This window comes from Akebia trifoliata, chromosome 7 (genome assembly GCF_017979445.1).
Source record: "Akebia trifoliata isolate Shusen 1 chromosome 7, ASM1797944v1, whole genome shotgun sequence".
Classification (NCBI taxonomy): Eukaryota; Viridiplantae; Streptophyta; class Magnoliopsida; order Ranunculales; family Lardizabalaceae; genus Akebia; species Akebia trifoliata.
The window spans coordinates 692083-716478 of record NC_141381.1 but is presented as its reverse complement, the minus strand read 5'-3'; the positions used below and the strand labels follow the sequence as shown (position 1 = coordinate 716478).

At 34.7% G+C, this 24396-nt stretch overlaps 1 protein-coding gene and 1 long non-coding RNA gene across 8 annotated transcripts; one reads left to right on the top strand and one right to left on the bottom strand.

Moving 5' to 3' along the window:
- Window positions 1–2479: 2479 nt before the first annotated feature.
- Window positions 2480–14618, bottom strand: LOC147397844 (putative disease resistance protein At1g58400). 7 transcript variants are annotated; one of them, XM_086446852.1, is made up of 5 exons: window positions 12554–14618; window positions 9897–10341; window positions 3226–4957; window positions 2995–3045; window positions 2480–2847 (listed from the first exon to the last, which is right to left on the bottom strand). In XM_086446852.1, exons 1-2 carry the CDS (start codon window positions 14476–14478, stop codon window positions 10338–10340), a joined length of 1929 nt encoding a protein of 642 aa, XP_086302978.1. In that variant the 5' UTR covers window positions 14479–14618; the 3' UTR covers window positions 2480–2847; window positions 2995–3045; window positions 3226–4957; window positions 9897–10337. The 7 variants fall into 7 exon arrangements, with proteins under 7 accessions (XP_086302978.1, XP_086302977.1, XP_086302979.1 ...); XM_086446851.1 differs by having other exon boundaries at window positions 2995–3346; window positions 3670–4957; XM_086446853.1 differs by having other exon boundaries at window positions 2995–3609; window positions 3743–4957.
- Window positions 14619–19603: 4985 nt separating this feature from the next.
- On the top strand, window positions 19604–23342 carry LOC147397843 (uncharacterized). The gene is made up of 4 exons (XR_015179678.1): window positions 19604–20058; window positions 20224–21876; window positions 22091–22369; window positions 22811–23342. It is a non-coding gene; the product is annotated as an uncharacterized LOC147397843 (long non-coding RNA).
- The last annotated feature ends 1054 nt before the right edge of the window (window positions 23343–24396 follow it).

The window sequence follows — 24396 nt, the reverse complement described above, 5'->3', positions numbered from 1 at the left end:
CATTCAGCTGCGGAAAGTACGAACTGAAGATCAAGTTGCCGATATGTTTACCAAAGCACTTGGCAAAGCAAAATTTGAAGAGTTTCGAAGTGCTCTGGGTGTTGTTGATAGTAAGTTTGCACTAAGGGGGAGTGTTACAAATTAGTGAAACTTACTGTCACATTATGGATAGTTAGAAGTTGTTGAATTAGTCTTTGCTGAATAAGTCTAGGTTGTTTTCAGTCTTCCTTTTATTTAGGAGTTAGTGGCTTTTAATTAGGCAAATAAAACTCAGAGAACACTTGGTGTTAGTTGAGATATTTTAGGAAATTCTTTAGTATTTATAAAGTCTGTAATTGTAGGTTTAAATATATCTCCATTGAGCAATAAAAATCAGTTCAGCAGAATCATCTCTGTTTTGTTCCTTCTTTTGGCTGCTTCCTTTATTTGTTCTTTTTGGTATTCTGATTTCTTCCAGTTTCAATCCGAAAGTTGAAAAGAAAATACTGTAATTCGAAAGATCAAGAACACGACTGGAGCTCGGATTCTAACAGCAACATCATTGATGATCGGGAAATTCTGTGTTTTTCTTGTGAGAACTGAAAATCCGATTTCCATATTTGAAGTAGAAGAGAGAGATAAAGAGCAAAGAATCTCCATTGTCGGAGTTAATGGAGTCGGATTCTGAGTTAATCGATGCCTTGAAATCTCAATTGTAACGAAAGGTCGAAGATCGAGAAGATGAAAAAGCTTTGGAGATCTTGAATCACGTGATTTAGGCTGAATCGATGGGAAGATCAGAAGTTAGAAAGGTTTTGGAAGCGATTTTGGCTATAAATCCTCTCTATTATGAAGCTCTCTTACAGAAATCTTTGATCATGGAAACATGTGGAGAATTATCGGCCGTTTTTCTGCCAAGGTGTGATTTTTTGCTTGCTCGATCTGATCGATGAGGCGAATGAGCGATTCACGAAGTGTAAAGAGATCTATCCTTCAATCAGACTTAAGATGGAAGGATTCTCACTGAATCCACTATGTAAACAATATTCTTTGAGACAAATGCAGATAATTGAATTTGGAACATTTTTCAGATCGAAATAAAGAAAATAATTGGAGATTAGAGGGTTACTTCATTTTGGTAGACTTTCTGCATTTTTTCCTCTTTAATTTTGAAGAGATGCTATTGAATCTGCATTGCACGACACACCCAAGCAACGTGTGGATGGTACTCTGATTAAACTTCATTTTCCATGCACCCAAGAAACCCAAATAGAACTCCCCATAAGTCATGTACTCTCTTTCATGCGGTGTTCCAAGAGATCGAAAGTATCTAAATATATTTATAATTTTCTCCCTCCATAAATTCTGAAAGTAAACGAGAGATTCAATAGAAACATCGTTACGTGAAATCACATAGTCTACGTGTGAAAATGGACAACAAGGATTTTCCAAGCAGAGATAATTTCAGCTTGGAGATGCTTAAGTCTCTGGGAAGAACTCAAACATTCTCCCAGGTGTAACAAGCTAACATCATGGTTTGACAGTATGCTCACCTCTGTACAAACTGACTCGTAGAAGACATCTGACATGTCTTTAGCAATCATCTTGGCTTTTGTAAGAAGTTCTTTCTTCGTTGTAAATTGCTTTGAAGGCCAACACTTGCTTTTGGTTGCCCAAAGAGAGTTCCCAAGAACATACAATAGAATCAGACTAGATGCATCTTCTCAACACCCACCCTTTCCTAGAAAATCAGCCTCAAGAAGAAGATCACCTTTCAGCATTGCAATGCTGGTCGCTTCGACAAAATTCCCCCATTCTTTCTCCAACAACATGAGGTCGTCAAGATAATTCCGAGTTCTTAAGAAAGTATGTATGGAATTCATAGAATGGAAGGCCATAACAAACTTCATCAAAGTTGAGGTATCTTTCAACTCATGATAGTGAAGTGCACCTCTCCACAAAAGCTGGCTCCATTTCTTTTAATTCTTTACTTCTACCAACCATATCAACAGTTGTATCTGCACTCCCTTTCATGAAGTGAGAAACGCGTTTGAGGACCAAATTAGGAGACCCGTCTCAGAGATGTCATTGCCAAAAATCCTACTGATGAGATGGTTGTAAAATCCTACAATTTTAGTTTTTTTTATAGTAATTTCTCAATTTGCAAATGGCGAGAGTTCTCCAAGATAATCAAATTCAAGACTGTCTGATTCGTGTGCACGCTGTAGTGTTCTCATTGTTTGTCTATGGTTTGCATTTTAATAATCTAAATGAAAACCTTGTATGTGGTAAGATTTAATGGAAGGTAGTAACACATCAAAGATGGTCCAATACATGATAGTGTCTCACACGCTCAAACACTAACTAGAAGACAGTCCCTCCAAAAGGTTGGTTCTCAATCAATGGTGACACTAGTTTCTTAAAAATGAAATGCAAACAAGAGTAGCTACTAAAGGACTTCAAAAAAAAAAAAACATAAATGATATTGCGAATCTGCAAGTTGACAAACACAACTGAAGGTTTCCTACTTCAGAAAGATAACAGAAAATATTTCATAGAAAGATCGCATACATACGATCACAAAACCCACCCAAAATTTTCAGAGACAAGATATAATACAATGACAAATCTAAAATATATACATTCCTCTAACTCAATAAAACATTGGGCAGCTATCTCAGCATTGCCAATAGTTTCAAAAATTGTGGCAGCCTCCATAAGGGCAATACGAGCCAATTCAAGATTTGAACTACGCATACATTCGGCCGAAGCTCGAAGGCCAGCAGCCCGCGCCCATTTCTCCCTGTACAGGTCTCCAGCTCTTTCAAAGCACATTGTTGCCATCTCAAAGTTACCCTCGTTGAATATCTGTGAAGATGTTAAATACGTAAGAGAATCCTAGGAATGACTCAGAACTTCTCTACCAAATATAAGAACAAGTGATGAAGTCGGACAATAAGGAAAAAAAAACAAATATGAAAAAAGAAGAGAAAACTCAAACATCTCAGTTCAAACCTTGATACCACATGAACTCCAATCCTCTTTGCTGCTAGCAACTTGCATCGCCTGTGCAAGTGAGTCATCAAGTAAATCTAACTTGGACAAGGCACAACTTCTTCCAATAGTCAAACATAGGCTTCGAAAATCTCCTATATTCTCACAAATCCATAACCTTTGCCTTGTATGTTTTATAGCAACGTTCCAATTGCTTAAGTTCAGATCAAAGGATGTTGTGTTTGGCCTTACCAAATTTTGTGAAACTTGGTGCAGCGGAGTCAAGCACGTCTTGCTCCTTCATATAAACATAGATTACTCTCCATTGATTTTTCAGAGGAGATGTGCCAAAAAAATTGTACATCAATACATCCTGCAAAAGCAACAAAATGTAAGAAGACATATGATCTAAAAGGAAAAAAGTTACAAAAATTGATTAGACCAATATTTGAACTGAGCTAACATTTTATGCCACATTGCAAATGAAAAATCAATACATGTATGTCTTGGACATGAAAATGGGATTTATCCTAGAAATGAAAAAATCAATCCCCTGAAACTCTAGGCCCTTGCACTCAAGTATTGTCAAAACAAGGGCGAAACCCCAAAATTAGGTGTTGAATTCATAGACGGACCCTGAAATCCAATTAAGCAAATACCAAGTTCAAAAAACAATTGAAATGTAAAGTTTCTTACATTGTAAGCTATCTCCGGCCATGAGTTCTCCCTGGAACTATTGGTGACCTTTCAGAATCAAGTGAGCTTCTACCTATTGTTTCTGCATTAAGCTTGTCTTCCGTTGTATGAGATGCCAACTTTTTCTTTCGCTGCAGCTCCTCTGCATGTCGACACCATAGGGATTCTCTATCTTTTCTCGGCATCCTAGGATCAGACTTTAGACGGCGTTTAGCAGTCTACCAAGAAGTAAGAACGGTCTTCCCATCTTCAGTCACTTCGGTAACTGCTTCTGCAGTTATAACATCATCTAATAGAGTTTGGAAGTCATGTGCACATCGTTGAAGGGAAAATCAAGCATTGAATTAATGTTCTTTGAATGTCTATTTAAGTTGGCCAAGAAATTGAAATATTTTGATCAGAGTGGCAATTATAGATTCTTGAAGGAATTGATGAAATAGGGGAAATGTGTGAAACTTTAGGACATCATGAAACAAGCATAAAACCTATGTCATCAGATTAAAATTAAAATAAGAGTCATGATATCTGACATCCCCCTCTGACATATGCCCCCATCATAGAACCGTAGATTATTTGCCTCAAGATACGCAAGAAAAAGATTTATGATTTTGCGTATCCCGAGGAAATGATCTATGGTTCTGTGATGGGGCATCAGAAAATCATTATTCTTAAAATAACCATATGGTATGTGAAAAATGACGATTGATTATATTTCGTTATATGTTGGTGTGAGTATCGAAGAGTAAAAAATTCCTTCTAAAATGATCGTAACCATCAAATTGGAGTCCGACTTTGAAGCAGCCTGGCAACTTCAAAATTTTGGAGGAACCCTCCTAGCAACACAACACGTAACCTCTTTTGTTTTTATTTAACCCCCCTATTTTTCGTTAATATTTGGGATACCTCCTTGAAAAAGCACATGTCATCTAAGCGAGAGGGTTCCACCGAAATTTTAAAGCGGGATGGGCACTTTAAAATTTTTTCCATCAAATTGTTCCACACAAAAAAGCAAAATAGAGATCTTTGAAACCTTATTGCCTCCATCCTAGCTAGGACATTCAAAGAGCGTGTACCTTCAATAATTACAGGATCAACAACATGGTGTAATAACAACAATTCTGATATGCAAATCCTAACAGGTGACGTGAAATGGTTGTGGAATTACCTTGTGAAGTGCCTTAATGTGCTCCCGAAAGAACTTTTCTGTGTCAGCTTGTTCTAATTCAGAGTTAATAGCACGCCTTAGGGGATCCTTCTCCAATTTAGGCTTTGGTTCATTCCACGATGCCTAAGAAATGCATATGCAGGCACAAAAGTTATATTTAATTAACTCAAAGTAGGTACTAACCAGGAAACTATAAACTTGGGATTCAATTAGATAGTCACAAAACTCTCCGAATTAGGGGTTAACCGATTAAATCGGCAAATTGATGAATTAATTGAGTATTCCTCAATTAATCGGTTTTACTCTTCACCTCCAAAATTTTAATTTTTTACAGGGTTTTTAGAGAGTTAGAAGATGTTGGGTTTTGGCAAGAAACTCAAAAACATATTTTGTATAATCTCTGAAATTTTTCCAATTTTTCACGAAACTTTCTCGAATTTTTTTTGAACTAACCAAATTGAACCCCCCCCCCCCCCCCCCCCCCGCGCACACAGTGAATAATTAACAAATCCGAATTTGGTACCATTATTATCCAAAATAGGAGATTTAATTTGAAGTAATAGACTTCTAGAGAAGAATGTTAGGTGTGAATCTAGTTTTGTGTTGCATAGTCCACCAAACATCATTGAACTAGCCAAGGTAAGATTTGGAAACTACCTGAGATCTTTAATTGTTTCTACTAGTAAAGCTTGATAAGAAGCAACTGGCTCTTTTCTGAGAACTTTCAACAAAGAGCTCATTCCAACATATCTAGCATTACCAAAAGAGGATCACAAATTGAAAAAAATTGGGTTGTCCATTATACCATTAACTTGAAACCCTCATTTGACATGGTCAGAAGTTTCAGAAAGAGATTATCTTTCACCTAGATAATCTCAAGTGATCCAACATATAACATCTACACCAATATCTGTCATCATCCAAAAATGAATCCCTTCATCAAATCATTGGAATCACTCTGAAGTGCGCAGATCAATGACCACATGATCATATTGATTGGTTTTGTGCAAACTTTGGAACCTAAGTTTCACATTTAGGTTACCTGGGTATAGTTCGACATCACCTTGTATATAACCCATTCCAAACAGTTCAATAGCAAACACATGTGTGCTTACTGACTCGTCCCTTTTGGCATTTGTTGCTTGTTCAGCTTCCTCTTCCACAACCCTCAATTCAGATATATACTTGTTAAATAAAATCCCTCTTTCTTCATGCTTGACAGATTTGTACCTGGGGTCATTCCTTAGCCTATCCTTTTTTTTTTATAAGTATAATATATTGAAGAAAAGAGGAAGAACAAAGTACAAGGAGGCCGAGGAAGCCTCACAAATAGTAGCGAACCAAAAGAAAACTACAACATCAATGATTACATAAAGAGTTCCATCTAAAAACAAAGTCATCAAACGTAATCCCCACAAACTCTATATAGTGTTTTGACGAAAGGTACAAAAAGCCTAAGATCTCCAAGAAACCTGCATGAGAGCTTTTAATCTTACTATTGAACACCCTGTCATTTCTCTCGTTCCACACCCCCCAAGCAATAACCGAGGCCATCCTTCACCTGTACCAATAACAAAAGATTAAACATATCCTTTATAAAGATGAATAAATACGCAATGAAAGGAACATCAAGAGAAAAATACCCCATGCATGTGTGTAACAATGTTGTCAAAATCAAATCAGTGTGAGGAATTGTAAGATTTAGAATTCATACTGAATCAAAAGATTCATGAATATTTTTCTTTATGAGCTAAAACAAATGGGATGATACACTCCATGTAATGACAAAACAATCTATGTACTACAAATACGTAGGTCTAAGCTCATAGTTATTTGCACAACAAATCTTTTCTCGAAAAGAAGTATCAAACCCATGTATCATTTATCATGCCATAACTCTTTGTACACAATCAATGATATGCAAACCCATCAAAATTGTACAATTGATAAAACAACTCTTGAATGGACCATAACCAAAACTCACCCCCATTGAGTATTGATGATCCAATCAATCCATTTCTTTTGGAATCAATTAAGTAGGTGTAATCTTCTTCTAAAATTTCATCACTAAGTCCAGTTCTCTTGGAATCAATTATGAATAATATAGATGCAATTTTTCAAAAATTAATGTGATTTTGATAATCTCAAGAACACAAAATCCTGTTTTGGTCCCCATTTCTCTAAGAACCTAATGGACCAGGAAAAGAAAAAAAACAAGTTTCCTGAGAACATATGATTTGAAATTTCAAATCCGAAGAAGTTCGTTCGGCTGATGCAACTCATCTTTCTGACGTGCAGAATGTTTTCACATGCAACTCATCCTTCAATACCTTTTAATAGGTGTTTGTAAACAATATAAAGAAGATATGTTAAGCCAAACATGTGATTTCATACAAAATCACCTGCCTGGGACCAACGGGTATTTGTATTTATATCCCATTTGTCGCAAAGCATGGACTTGAATATTAGAATACACTATTCAAACATTACAAAAGTTTGATTTAAGGTATTACCTCAACATTACAAAGAAATATAACATATTCAACTTCAGCAAGTGTTTACAATTGGCACCTCAATTTTTACTATATCTAACAAATAGAAATCTAAACCAAACAAAACAAAAAAGAGTAGATAGAGAGTTTCTATTGGCACCTCAATTTTTACTATTTCTCAACCATGACTTATTTTTTTATTAGATATTTCCCAAAACGTGGGCAACTTATGTCAAAGTTCTCTTTCCGGTATAGTGTTCATTTTAATTCCTAAAACATGTTTTTCCAATAAAGACACTATTGGCAATGCACGACTTTTTCTCAACTATTAAAGAAAATATTGGAGTCAGAGATTCAGTCCATGTATCTCTATGTACCCTAGTGGTACTTATAGAAAAGAAAACAAAAACACGTATCTATATATATATGGGATTTCTTCTCTGATTGGACCACTGTTATCATCAGATTTTTTTTATCTTCATTCTTCTTTTAATGATTTTATCATTTTTCTTTTATATGATTTAACTTTAATTTTGAATTACAAACTAGTTTGTTTGTTAAATCAGATTTCTACTTAGAATGACTAGAGTGGTTGAATAATTGGGACAGTGCACGTTCCAAAATACTTACCAATCCCTGTTTTTTCATTGTGTAATATATATTTAAATTTTAAAATGGTAAGCTTTTACACTAAAATACCCTAAATACGCCCTACCCATATGCATTAATTGTAGGGGCACAACAGATGCTCAAATTCGAAATGGAAGTTTATAGATGTATTAAAAGGTGGAAGTTTATAGATGTATATTTAAATGATTATTATCTATTAAAAGGTGGTTCAATGCAACAGATGCTCAAATGCTCAACCACAAAATCATATCTTATATAGATCACAACCATTTAAAGTATTAGAAAACAATATAAAATATGAAATTACGTTGGTTAATTAGGCTGACTTTTCAAAAGCTTCGCCAAGATTTCAAAATATCAGTTGAGTCATCCCAGATCATGAATGATTCAATATGACTTTCTCGCATGATTGCCTCCAAGACCGAGATGACATTCCTAATTTATCTCGACCTCTTTAATGAATTTAAAATATAAAAAAGAATAAAAAAAATGCTTCATAATGCTTAGTCTTTCGACATTAATGGGTTAAAAGTGTAGTCACATTTGAGAAATTTATATAGACCTATCAAGACCATCCAACATCTCTATATATTTAACACAAAGAAAGCTCTTGTAACCACAATTCATAAGTTGATAAATAACAACCATTTTTTAACACCATCGATCAACATGTTGTCAAGAAATAAAATCTAAAAGGGAAGAATTTTACCAATGAAACTTTAACTTTGGGATGTGTTTGATCTTATAATTCTCTGGGCCTCCATCAGGGCTCAACTTCCGTGCAAGATCACCGTGACAATCGACCATATTCAATTTTTGGAGTGTGGTGATTAATTGCAAACCTTCGGGGAGAGTTCTCAAACTCGGACAATGAAAGAAGAGGAACTTCAAGCTTGGGAATGATCCTTGTTCAAGTTCCATCCATTCAATTAGAGACCTGGATTTAATAATCAGAGTCTCTAGAGTAGGAAACCCACCAGACCTGCAGAAATCTCTACCAATATACCTTGCTGTGTAGGCGTCATGTAATTCAAGAAATTTCAAGTTAGGAAGAGACTCAAGGACAGAGGTTGGGTTCTCCAATAGATTAGAAAACCTTAAAACTAATTGAGTGAGATTTTTCATGGAGCTGAAGCAATCGGGCATTTCCTGTAAGCACCCTACTAGACGAAGCTTTTGAAGGAGAGGCGGAGACGAGAATGGTTCCAAAGAAGGTAGCAACTCTTCTTTGTTGTAACAATAGTCGCCCTTTGATGCTGATAGAGATAAGGAGAGAAGTCCAGTCATCTTCATGAATTCCCCCCCCCCCCCCCTAGTGAATAATTAACAAATCCGAATTTTGACACCATTATTAGCCAAAATAGGAGATTTAATTTGAAGTAATAGACTTCTAGAGAAGAATGTTAGGTGTGAATCTAGTTTTGTGTTGCATGGTCCACCAAACATCATTGAACTAGCCAAGGTAAGATTTGGAAACTACCTGAGGATCTCTAATTGTTTCTACTAGTAAAGCTTGATAAGAAGCAACTGCCTCCTTTCTGAGAACTTTCAACAAAGAGCTCATTCCAACATATCTAGCATTACCAAAAGAGGATACAAATTGAAAAAATTTGGGTTGTCCATTGTACCATTAACTTGAAACCCTCATTTGACATGGTCAAAAGTTTCAGAAAGAGATTATCTTTCACACAGATAATCTCAAGTGATCCAACATATAACATCTACACCAATATCTGTCATCATCCAAAAATGAATCCCTTCATCAAATCATTGGAATCACTCTGAAGTGTGCAGATCAATGACGACGACATGATCATATTGATTGGTTTTGTGCAAACTTTGGAACATAAGTTTCACATTTAGGTTACCTGGACATTGTTCGGCATCACCTTGTATATAACCCATTCCAAACAGTTCAATAGCAAAACATGTGTGCTTACCGACTCGTCCCTTTTGGCTTTTGTTGCTTGTTCAGCTTCCTCTTCCACAACCCTCAATTCATATATATACTTGTTAAATAAAATCCCTCTTTCTTCATGCTTGACAGATTTGTACCTAGGGTCATTCCTTAGCCTATCCTTTTTTTTTATAAGTATAATATATTGAAGAAAAGAGGAAGAACAAAGTACAAGGAGGCCAAGGAAGCCTCACAAATAGCAGCAAACCAAAAGAAAACTACAACATCAGTTATTACATAAAGAGTTCCATCTAAAAACAAAATCATCAAAAGTAATCCCCACAACCTCTATGTAGTGTTTTGACGAAAGGTACAAAAAGCCCAAGATCTCCAAGAAACCTGCATGAGAGCTTTTAATCTTATTATTGAACACCCTGTCATTTCTCTCGTTCCACACCCCCCAAGCAATAACCAAGGCCATCCTTCACCTGTACCAATAACAATTAAACATATCCTTTATAAAGATGAATAAATACGCAATGAAAGGAACATCAAGAGAAAAATACCCCATGCATGTGTGTAGCAATGTTGTCAAAATCAAATCAGTGTGAGAAATTGTAAGATTTAGAATTCATACTGAATCAAAAGATTCATGAATATTTTTCTTTATGAGCTAAAACAAATGGGATGATACACTCCATGTAATGACAAAACAATCTATGTACTACAAATACGTAGGTCTAAGCTCATAGTCATTTGCACAACAAATCTTTTCTCGAAAAGAAGTATCAAACCCATGTATCATTTATCATGCCATAACTTTTTGTAAACAATCAATGATATGCAAACCAATCAAAATTGTACAATTGATAAAACAACTCTTGAATGGACCATAACCAAAACTCACCCCCATTGAGTATTGATGATCCAATCAATCCATTTCTTTTGGAATCAATTAACTAGGTGTAATCTTCTTATAAAATTTCATCACTAAGTCCAGTTCTCTTGGAATCAATTATGAATAATATAGGTGCAATTTTTCAAAAATTAATGTGATTTTGATAATGTCAAGAACACAAAATCCTGTTTTGGTCCCCATTTCTCTAAGACCCAAATGGATCAGGAAAAGAAAAAAAACAAGTTTCCTGAGAACATATGATTTGAAATTTCAAATCCGAAGAAGTTCATTTGGCTGATGCAACTCATCTTTCTGATGTGCAGAATGTTTTCACATGCAACTCATCCTTCAGTACCTTTTAATAGGTGTTTGTAAACAATACAAAGAAGATATGTTAAGCCAAACATGTGATTTCATACAAAATCACCTACCTGGGACCAACGGGTATTTGTATTTATATCCCATTTGTCGCAAAGCATGGACTTGAATATTAGAATACACCATTCAAACATTACAAAAGTTTGATTTAAGGTATTACCTCAACATTACAAAGAAATATAACATATTCAACTTCAGCAAGTGTTTACAATTGGCACCTCAATTTTTACTATATCTAACAAATAGAAATCTAAACCAAACAAAACAAAAAAGAGAAGATAGAGAGTTTCTATTGGCACCTCAATTTTTACTATTTCTCAACCATGACTTATTTTTTTATTAGATATTTCTCAAAACGAGGGCAACTTATGTCAAAGTTCTCTTTCCGGTATAGTGTTCATTTTAATTCCTAAAACATGTTTTTCCAATAAAGACACTATTGGCAATGCACGACTTTTTCTCAACTATTAAAGAAAATATGGGAGTCAGAGATTCAGTCCATGTCTCTCTATGTACCCTAGTGGTACTTATAGAAAAGAAAACAAAAACACGTATCTATATATATATATATATATATATATATATAGACCACTGTTATCATCAGATTTTTTTTTATCTTCATTCTTCTTTTAATGATTTTCTCATTTTTCTTTTATATGATTTAACTTTAATTTTGAATTACAAACTAGTTTGTTTGTTAAATCAGATTTCTACTTAGAATTACTAGAGTGGTTGAATAATTGGGACAGTGCACGTTCCAAAATACTTACCAATCCCTGTTTTTTCACTGTGTAATATATATTTAAATTTTAAAATGGTAAGCTTTTACACTAAAATACCCTAAATACTCCCTACCCATGTCCATTAATTGTAGGGGCAGAACAGATGCTCAAATTCAAAATGATTATTATCTATTAAAAGGTGGTTCAATTCAACAGATGCTCAAATGCTCAACCACAAAATCATATCTTATATAGATCACAAGCATTTAAAGTATTAGAAAACAATATAAAATATGAAATTACGTTGGTTAATTAGGTTGACTTTTCAAAACCTTCGCCAAGATTTCAAAATATTGGTTGAGTCATCCTAGATCACGAATGATTCAATTTGACTTTCTCGCATGATTGCCTCCAAGACCGAGATGACATTCTTAATTTATCTCAACCTCTTTAATGAATTTAAAATATAAAAAAAAAAAAAAAAATTTCATAATGCTTAGGCTTTCCACATTAATGGGTTTAAAAGTGTAGTCACATTTGAGAAATTTCTATAGACCTATCAAGACCATCCAACATCTCTATATATTTAACACAAAGAAAGCTCTTGTAACCACAATTCATAAGTTGATAAATAACAACCATTTTTTAACACCATCGATCAACATGTTGTCAAGAAATAAAATTAAAAGGGAAGAATTTTACCAATGAAACTCTATCCTTGGGATGTGTTTGATCTTATAATTCTCTGGGCCTCCATCAGGACTCAACTTCCGTGCAAGATCACCATGATAATTGGTAATTTTCAATATTTGGAGTGTGGTGATTAATTGCAAACCTTCGGGGAGAGTTCTCAATCTCGGACAATAAAAGTAGAGGAACTTCAAGCTTGGGAATGATCCTTGTTCAAGTTCCATCCATTCAATTAGAGACCTGGATATAATAATGAGAGTCTCTAGAGTAGGAAACCCACCAGACCTGCAGAACTCTCTACCAATATACCTTGCTGTGTAGGCGAAATCTAATTCAAGATATTTCAAGTTAGGAAGAGACTCAAGGACAGAAGTTGGGTTCTCCAATAGATTAGAATACGTTAAAACTAAGTGAGTGAGGTTTTTCATGGAGCTGAACCAATCAGGCATTTCCTGTAACCACCCTACTAGACGAAGCTTTTGAAGGAGAGGCGGAGGCGAGAATGGTTCCAAAGAAGGTAGCAAGTGTTCTTCGCTGAAACAATACTCGTTCAAATTTGTTGCTGATAGAGATAAGGAGAGAAGTCCAGTCATCTTCATTATAGAAGCATATAACTCACTTGCATCTTTTTCCGTTAACTGAACAATTCCAAGCTTTCTGATTTGGGTGAAGTTACTTAACTCACTGGCAATGCCATCACCGACGTCTATACCACTCAAAGTCTGGAGGTTCGTCAATCGCCCTATCCCTATAAGGGCCAAAGCCCGTTCCTCATTATAACTGTAACTGTTCATTTGAAGGTGCCTTAATTGTAAGAGATTCAGAATTCCACTTGGTACTTCTTTAAACGAAGGACAATTAATATCCAAAGTTTGGAGGTTTCGAAGATTGCCTATACTCTCTGGAAGCTTCTCTGGCGTATGAAACGCAAATCTTAGATATCTTAGGTTTATCAGATTTCCCACTTCTTCTATTATGATGCTCTTACTTCCTATAAAATAGAGACTTAACACCCGCAACAATTTCCAATTGTATAATTCCATTTCCAAGGGATTTGAAATAAATAGAGATCGAATTGATGAGATATGGATATTTTCCAAGTTGGATGCTATTTCTTTGTCGTTGATAAATAGGTAACGAATATCCTTAATGTACAAATATTCATCTCCTTGTGCAACACAGTGATGATATGGCTGGGGAACAGAGCAGTGAAGAGAGTCGGGCAGATATGGATATTCATGTTGAAGTTGAACCATTCCTAGTTCAATTAACTTGTTGATATTGCTTTCGACAATATCCTCCATTCTCGCTCCTAGAATTTCTTCAATTAGACCTTCGGCCATCAAGAGTTGAACCATCATGTCTTTATCTACATGCCACTTGTGAAGGTAAAAGCAAGAGTACATGAAGCAGGATTTAAGGTCTATCGATAAAGTAATAAATTTATTTATAAAAGAATTTTCACCTTCATCATTAATAATAGCACTATGTTCGATCGACAATGACGCAATTGTAGTATCCAGCTGAGACTTGACATCCAGAATTTCAACGAGACATTCGTTGATAATTCTCAATTCACATCCGAGCAGAGCAGCAGCCACTATTCCATCTGAGTCATTCAACCCATCTTTGCTATTATTATTCATCCGAATGATGAATAGATTGATACAATCATCAGCGTCATGGATGGTTTCTTTGAACCTAACCAACCAATTGTGAATCGATTTTTTCAATTCAATGCCTATTATGTTGGACATGGCACTGAAGTAACCGATTTGAACGAGTTCGCTATGGAAAGGTTGGATATGAGAATTTAGATGTGAAAGTTGGGACTTAAGAAGTAGGATTTCATCTTCTAGGCCACCAAATATTTCAAACTCCTCACGTAAGAGTGAATTTAATCTCCGAAGGAAAATGGTTGCTACGACTTCTTCCATTAATTCTCTCTTTGATTATATGAAAAAACAAATAAAATCAAAGCTCTTAGAGGTTTAAGAAAACAAGAAGCTCTTGATTGTTTAAATAACTAAGTAGCATAGAGTCAAGGTAGTCTCCGTCGTCTCTCTTCTCTCTGTTTTTTTTTTTTTCCTTCTATTGTACCTTCTTTCTTTAAAAAATATCAAAACTAATCTCACTGTCGGGAAAAAAAAAAAAACAAACAAACAAAAAAAAAGATAGGACATCATTGGGTCAAGTCTTATCCACTTCTCTCTCTTTTTCTAATGCCATTATCTATCTTCTTTCCCTATAGAATACCAAAACTAGCCTCGTTGTCTAAGGAAGAGAGTAAAACATTAACTCATTTCTTTCAAAGAGAGATGATATTGTCACTCCAAATTTTACTTAGGCCTTTTCAACATTTACCTTAAAGTGCAATACAAAATTGGATTTTGTATCGAAAATACTATTTAAAAAATATTCTTTTATCGAAATACCCTCACATGCTTATTCCAAGGTTTACGTATTGCATCCGTTAAGTTGTTAATAAAATCATTTTAATTATTACATCCCAATTTATTAAATTATTTATCTAGTCGAGTCGTGTTAGAGTAACATTGAAATTGACATTCTTTCAAAAACATTGGTGTACATGTAATCATGTATACTTTCATCTCGTATCTCGATGAAAAATATTTATGATTTTTACTTATATACCCTTTAAAAAGATATTTTAAAAAAAATAAGAAACATTTTTTTTCTTTAAATAAATGATAAGATAAGAGATGGACATCGTTATTAGAGTCAAGGTCTTCTCCATCTCTCTCTCTCTTTTTCTATAGCAATTATTGTACCTTCTTTCTCTAAAGAATACCAAAACTAACCCCGCTGTCGGTGGTGTACAAAAGAAAGAGAAATCAATGCACGCGGTTTAGGTGGGTTCGCGATTGGATACGTGGCTGATGTGCAAAAGAAAGAGAAATCAATGCACGCGGTTTGGGTGGGTGAGTGATTGGGTACGTGGCTGACGTGATAAATGTAGAACCATAGAATACACTAGAAAAAAATGTGCATTCCGTGCCCTCACCACGTCAGCTGCTGTGTTCATCATTATTCAAACATTAACTCACCTCTTTCAATTGGAAGAGAGATGCTATTGGCCCCCGAAATTTTACTTAAGATTTTGTTAACATGTGCCCTAAACTAAAGTTCAATAAATACACTTTGAAAATGGATTTTGTATAAAAAATGCTCTTTTAAAAAATATTTTTTTTGCCAAAATATCCTCACATGCTTATTTTGTAAATCCTTTTTCTTGGAGTCGTGATGAATGCATGCGGTTTTGGTACGTGATTGGGTATACAACTGACTTGGCAAGTGCACAGAATCATTGATCTTTTTCATTTAGATACATAGAAAAAAGATGTGTGGTTTCATGCCTTTGCCACGTCAACAACATATCCAACTGTGTGCATTCATCATTATTCTTTTACTTATTACATCCCAATTTAATAAAGACTAGTGCTGGATTGACACAAACAGAGAGGTGACACAAAGGACGTGGTGGTGCGCGCAATCATAGATGCTTTTTACCAAATAACCTTTTTGATTTGACTAGACTTTTTGAGAAGGGCATTCTTGAGTTTTCACAAAGGAAAGGTTGACTCTCCAATTCGATGATGCATTGGGTGTTGGAGGCTTATGAGGTATCAACATGTGTCATCTTGTGAAGGGGTGAGAGAATGGACTTGGAATGGGCTAGGTGTTGGACTTGGGTTTGAGTTAGGATATGGACTTGGGTTTGGGCTTAGGAGGGACTTAGTGTTAGATTTGGGTATGGACTTGGTGTTGGGTTTGAATATAGACTTGGGTTTGGGTTAGGACATGGACTTGGATTTGGGTTAGGACATGGACTTGGGTTTGGAATATGAACTTGAGTTTGGACTTAGGATATGGGTGATGGACATAAGTTTAGGGACAAGGTATGGGCATGATATGAGATGCAAATAGCATGCATGTATACATGAATATGATGCCAAGTGGCAATGTGGGTCCATTGAGAAGTTTAAGTCTAACTCAAAATCAATTCGAGGAAATTTAGACTTTCCTAACAGGTTCGTGCAAATTGGGGTGTCTACAATAGTGAATTTAATCTCCGAAAAAAAATGGTTGCTACGACATCTCCCATTAATTCTCTCTTTGATTATGTGAAAAAACAAATAAAATCAAAGCTCTTAGAGGTTTAAGAAAACAAGAAGCTCATTAATTGTTTAAATAAATAAATAAATAGCATATGAGATAAGAAATAGATGAACATCATTAGAGTCAACGTCGTCTCCGTCGTCTCTTTTTTTGTCTGTTTTTTTTTTTTTTTTTTCTTCCGAAAGTAATTATTGTACCTCTTTTCTTTAAAAAATATCAAAACTAACCCTACTGTCGGTGCAAAAGAAAAAAAACAAAAAAAATACAAAAGATAGGACATCATTGAAGTGAAGTCTTATCGACCTTTCTCTCTTTTTCTAAAACCATTAATGTATCTTCTTTCTCTATAAAATATCAAAACTAACCTCGTTGTCAAAGGAAGAGAAAGTAAAACATTAACTCACTTCTTCCAAAGAGAGATGCTATTGTCACTCCGAATTTTAATTAGGCCTTTTTAACATTTACCTCAAAGTGCAATACAAAATTGGATTTTGTATCGAAAATACCATTTAAAAAATATTCTTTTGCCGAAATACCCTCACATGCTTATTCTAAGGTTTACTTATTGCATCCATTAAATTGTTAATAAAATCATTTTAATTATTATATCCCAATTTTTTAAATTATTTATCGACTCGAGTCGTGCTAAAGTAACATTGAAATCGACATCCTTTCAAAAACATTGGTGTGCATGTAACCATATATATACTTCCATCTCGTATCTCGATGAAAAATATTTATAATTTTTACTTATATACCCTTTAAAAAGATATTTTTAAGAAAATAAGAAATATTTTTTTTCTTTAAATAAATGATAAGATAAGAGATGGACATCGTTATTAGAGTCAAGGTATTCTCCATATCTCCCTCTTTCTTTCAGCCTTTTTCTATAGCAATTATTGTACCTTCTTTCTCTAAAGAATACCAAAACTAACCCCGCTGTCGGTGGTGTGCAAAAGAAAGAGAAATCAATGCACGCGGTTTAGGTGGGTTCGCGATTGGATACGTGGCTGACGTGCAAAAGAAAGAGAAATCAATGCACGCGGTTTGGGTGGGTGAGTGATTGGGTACGTGGCTGACGTGATAAATGTAGAATCATAGAATACACTAGAAAAAAATGTGCATTCCGTGCCCACACCACGTCAGCTGCTGTGTTCATCATTATTCAAACATTAACTCACCTCTTTCAATTGGAAGAGAGATGCTATTGGCCCCCGAAATTTTACTTAAGATTTTGTTAACATGTGCCCTAAGCTAAAGTTCAATAAATACACTTTGAAAATGGATTTTGTATAAAAAATGCTCTTTTAAAAAATATTTTTTTTGCCAAAATACCCTCACATGCTTATTTCGTAAATCCTTTTACTTGGAGTCGTGATGAATGCATGCGGTTTTGGTACGTGATTGGGTATATAGCTGACTTGGCAAGTGCACAGAATCATTGATCTTTTTCATTTAGATAGATAGAAAAAAGATGTGTGATTTCATGTTTTTGCCACGTCAACAACATATCCAACTGTGTGCATTCATCATTATTCTTTTACTTATTACATCCCAATTTAATAAAGACTAGTGCTGGATTGACACAAACAAAGAGGTGACACAAAGGACGTGGTGGTGCGCGCAATCATAGATGCTTTTTACTCATATCTCGTGGAAAAGCATCTATGGTTGTGTGCACGCCACCAAGTCATTGTGTCACCCCAACAGGACTCTTTCATAAATTATTTATCAGTCTTGCTAAGGTAACATTGAAATTGACATCATTTCAAACATTGGTGTGCACATAACCATAGATGTTTCTCATTCGTCTCTTGATGAAAAAGTATCTATGGTTATGTACCCAAATCCACATCAATAATGTTTGAAATGATGTCAATTTCAATGTTACTTAAGTGTTTCCCTTATTTATCACAACCAAATTAAATATTAAAATTCAAAACACACCATTCAAAAATTACAAAAGTTTGATTCAAGTTATTGCCTCAACATTACAAAGAATTATAACACATTCAACTTCAACAGTTGTTTACAATTACAATCAGACTCATACAAAATCCTAAATCTAACAAATAGAAATCTAAACAAAGCCAATGCCAATGCCCGTGGTCCCTCATTTAAAATGAGTGATGGAAGGTCCACTTATTGTTAACGTCGTGCCAAAGAGTAGTGGAATTCTTTGAGAGAAGTGTTTACAGGAGTAGAGGACATGCAAATGCTGTGTAGGTCTTGGTCATTCATGGTTCTATAAGTTTGCTTTGCTGCAAAAAGCATTTCGTGAATTTTTTTTTTTAAGATAAGTTTGGTGGTAAGTAATGCAGAACAAGATTTTCTTAAGACTCCTAAAATGGAGTGTTCCAAATAAGGATGGTAGGAAAATGGTTCATAATAATTCTACAACAACAACAAAGTCTTATCCCAAAGATCTTGAAGAAAGCTTCCAAACAAAATCATGCACCTGAAAATTGCGTTTTCTAGGGAATGCTATTTGTGCAATCCCTTCTTTATTTCTTTTCAGGGATCCTGTGAATTTAAGGGTTAACTCTCCTTTTAACTCAATCGAAAGATCTTGAACAAAGCTTCCAAGCAAATCCATTTCTTAGGTAACCAAATAATGGACTAAAAGTAGAGTTCTACAAAATTCTAACACTATGTTTGGATTGAGAGAAGTGGAGCGAAGAGAAACTCGGTTTCTCTCTACCATGTTTAGATTGATAGGAGAGAAATTGGGATGGCTTTAGAATTTAAAAATGTCTAAAAAGAGATCTAGGGCAGAGTTGGAATTATAAAATATTTTAAAAGGGTTTCTCTTCAAATCTCTCCCCTTTTATTACGTTGGAGTTTCATGAATTAACTGCAAAGGAAATTAATAGAAACTTTAATGAAAAAATTAAAGGAATTCAAAGTAGTATTAGATGGACCCAGATGTCCATATGGATAATGTGCCTGAAACTACCTGAGTTAGTTGAACCAAAGCAAAGCATGTTACCTGATCATGTGGTCCAATTGGGCTTAATCTCTTGTATCGAGCTGTGCTTTATTAATATTGATTTCTCTAGTCATGGGACTGTAGCAGTGGGCATGATGCAATTTTTTCCATTATCTTGGTGGCCCATTGGTAATAGAAGCATAAGAATTGAACTTAATGTTTTTCCTTTTCTCCATTCATCGTGCATATGTGTGAGAGAGAATCTTACAGTTATATGTATCCTGAAAAGAATTGAATTTGCAGGAATGTAGTTTTAATAAGTGGGGCGAGAGTCATACAAGTTCCAACTCAGAAGTTATGGAGAAATGCAAAGATTTCTTCTTAGCAAGAACTTACGAGCTTATTGCTGCAACTCCTGAAAAGATGAAAGTTGCTACTTACCAAATAGGTACTATGACAATATAATTGCTGCTTACCAAATAGGTTATTGCTGCAACTCAGAGCTAAATTCATGTCACATCGTATATATAATTGCATGAAATCACTTTATACTTGATTATCATTCCCGAATCAAGTATTTAATAGAGAATATGTGGAACTTGGGTTTTTTCAGTAATGATCGCCATCATATTGACATGCCTGTTACATTTGTGCCAAAGCCCAATCTTGTATAGTCATTGGTGGCTCAAGTGCCATTGGTGATGGAAATGTAAGTTGTTTGAGTTATTAACTTCTTTTACGTGTGATTTGGTTTTTGATATAGTTTTTTTTATATTTCTACTTGGTTCCTTTTTATCTCATTTTTAGATAAATTTTTTTTAAAACTCTAATTCATTCTTTCTTTCTTCAAAGTTCATAGTTAAATATTCTGATATTTTATTGTAGTGAACAGAATTGTACTTTTAGCTCACGTAAATGGTAACTATAATTCAATCTGTGTTACTTGGTGTACTAGAAATTCAATTCTAATTTCTTAGTAATTCCACATTTACCTTATATTGAATTCACAAGGTCTCTCTTTCCAATGCTCACTAGGCCGATTTAGTTTAGTCATTGTTAATAATTTTTCTGTTTGGGAGGCCCCAAACTTGAATTGAACGAGTTTGGTTTAATCCGGCAAATTGACCATGAATTGAACTTGCCACATCTTGGCTATTTGTTTTTCAACTTTGTTCAATGTTGATTATGGTTGTTACCATCACTTTCTATGAGGTCATGAGTTCCAATTGAATGCCAACATGGATATCCTTATAAAAAAACTCGAAAAGTTTGACATTGGAGAAATATTTTCCCGTAGTCCTATTTTCAACTTTATGCATTGTAGTATGTCAATGTGATCCTAACTGTATATCTTCGGTATTTCTTAAATAAAAGACCATCAATGTTGCTAGGGAGACCTAAAGACCCCAAAACAAACTGTAGATTCTTTGTTTCATTTTCTTTTGTCAGTCAACTACACATTCATGATGTACTTAATATACTTACATCTTTAGAAGTATTATGTGGTTAGTACTGAACAAATGTATTATTAAGAGGTAGTATTTAGGGGTGTAAAACATGCTGTAAACAATGACCCTGGTCCAGCAACAATGTTTACTAGAAAGTTTGATGTCAATAACATAGCTACCATGCTTGCAAACACACATAACCCGGTATAATCTAACCTGAGCACTGGTGTCACCTACAAGGAAATGGATGACCACCCTGGACTAGGAAACAAGGCCATGCCTCTGCTTGTATCTCTTTGGACACATACATTCCCTACTGTTGGAAGGAGTAGTGGGGTGGCTGAACCTCTGCAGAGAGCTATCTCTAATGCAGACATGGCACTCCATCCTCAAACCCAATTATGGCATGGTAGACCAACTGCAACCGAGCGTCTTGGCACGAATGACGAGTTAAATGAGCAGGCATAGCACACAATTGAGAGAGGCACCCTAAGCATTGCGGGTGTTTACTCTTAAGGGTTAGTCATGGAACTTTACAGTTCCGTTGGTTTGTTTAGTTCTTATTCAAGTGGTGAAACTCCCTTGGTTATGGATAAATTCATCAAAAAAATATATATATTCTAAACCACATGTAAGTTTTTTTAATTTTATTTTCTAGATGAATATAATATGTATTATGAAAGAAAGGAAAATGAAGTCGAGAAGACCTGCCTAATGATAAATGAGTTTGGAGTAGGTTGTTGAATAATTTGAGGCAAGCACTGCAAAGCTTGGGTGTTGATTTGTCACAAGCACTTTTTCCTACAATTCCTAACCTGGTAACTCTCCAGACAGTTTTAATGATGTTATAAACATGTTTACTTAATTGTGAATACTTGTTTGATCACTTTCTGATTATGTCATTTTAAATTGCTAGATGTTGTTCACTTTAAGAGATACTTTTATATTTTTTCTTATCATCCTTATATCATGCTCATAAATTTGTTTTGATTTTTTTGAGTTGCTAATATGTTATCCTATGTGTGCTCATAGGTAATCAGTGGCATCAACATGGGTAGCAATTGTGGGTAACACGTGTTAGTACCATATCCAGTGTTTTGCCTTCTTTATGATAGCTACCTTACTACTGACTGAACTAGAGAAATATTCTTGATCATAATGTATGGCCTTTAGCATTCTTGCACTCTCTGATTCTCGAATTCCTAATTATACAAGGAAAGTCGATGTGTATAGCTTTGGGAGCTCACGACAACTCTACTTCCATTTCAAGGGATGACTCCTGTGCAGGCTGTCTTTGCTGTGCCAGAGAAGGTTGGTTATTTGATACTTCTCTAGTTATTTTTGGCATATTAACATTTCAGATAATTTTCAGTAACTCCTATGATTTTATATTAGATGATTTGTTTATTCTTTATATATATATATATCGCCTTGGGATTTTAGATTGGATACAATACTTTTATTGATGCGAATTGCTCATTTTCTTTGAAAATCAATCTCACTATTATAAATGTTTATTAAGTCTCATCTACCGACCTTATTAGAAGATATCTCTGATCAATGTGGATTTTGTATCACATAACTTAATATGAATTTTAAAGAAATTTTAATTAATAAAAGTTCACCTGATCATTTAAGCTTATCTGAACTCCATTTGAACATGAGAGATATAATGTACCTATTGATTCTATATACATTTTATTACAATATATCTTATCTAATAATAATTCTTGATTACTCTATATGTTGCAGCTGTGGTAGGGGAAGGGTTCTTAGTCCGGGGCGTAACCTTCCAAAACATAGCAGGGCCCTCCAATCACCAATCTGTGGCACTTCGTGTTGGATCCGATAAGTCAGCATTCTACCAATGTGACATGTTAGCGTACCAAGATACCCTCTACGTACACTCCTTTCGTCAATTCTACATAAATTGCCTAGTAGCCGCTACAATGGACTTTATATTTGGAAATGCAGCAGTGGTATTACAAGACTGCAATCTCCATGCACGACGTTCGAATTCAGGGCAGAAGAACATATTCACAGCCTAGGGACGAACTGATCCAAACCAGAACACATGAATTGTAATTCAGAAATGTAGAATCGGTGCAACTTTCGATTTGAAACCCATTCAAAGTAGTTTCCCATCTTATCTTGGGAGACCATGGACGGAGTATTCAAGGACAATTGTGATGCAGACGGCTATAAGTGATGTCATTGTTCCAGCGGCTATAAGTGTCGGGTATGTAGCTAACTTGGCAAGTGCACAAAATCATTGATATTTTTCATTGGGATACATAGAAAAAAGAAGTGTGGTTTCATGCCCTTGCCACGTCAACAACATATCCAACTGTGTGCATTCATCATTATTCTTTTACTTATTACATCCCAATTTAATAAAGACTAGTGCTGGAATGACACAAACAAAGAGGTGACACAAAGGACGTGGTGGTGCGCGCAACTGTAGATGCTTTTTACTCATATCTCGCGAAAAAGCATCTATGATTGTGTACACGCCACCAAGTCATTCTGTCACCCCAACAAGACTCTTTCATAAATTATTTATCAGTCTTGCTAAGGTAACATTGAAATTGACATCATTTCAAACATTGGTCTGCACATAATCATAGATGTTTCTCATTCGTCTCTTGATGAAAAAGTATCTATGGTTATGTACCCAAATCCACATCAATAATGTTTAAAATGATGTCAATTTCAATGTTACTTCAATATTTCCCTTATTTATCACAACCAAATTAAAGATTAAAATTTATAACACACCATTCAAAAATTACAAAAGTTTGATTCAAGTTATTGCCTCACCATTACAAAGAATTATAACACATTCAACTTCAACAATTGTTTACAATTAGAATCAGGCTCATATAAAATCCTAAATCTAACAAATAGAAATCTAAACAAAACCAAACAAAACAAAAGGGGAAGAGAGAGATCTTCTATTTGCACTTGAATTTTTACTATTTCTCAACCATTCTTACTAATCATGTGTGAATAACCCGTGTCAATAATATTATTTGGTCAACATTTTGAAATTTGAGAGTGAAGCCATTTTGAAATTTTTTTCATATAAATATATGAAAAGACTCAAAAATAAATAAATAAAAAATGAACCTAACAGTTAGGAGTGCTCAATAATGATAATTTTGGTATGTGTGTAAAGATTTGCAAACAACTTGAGAACTCAATAGTTTTACAAAAGGCAACAGAGCAGACCCGATATCAATTTTACAAAAGACAACATGACCCCCAACAGATATTGCAACAACAACAACAAGGTCAGAAACAAAATTTCAATTTTATGTTCTAAAGTTCTGTTGAAG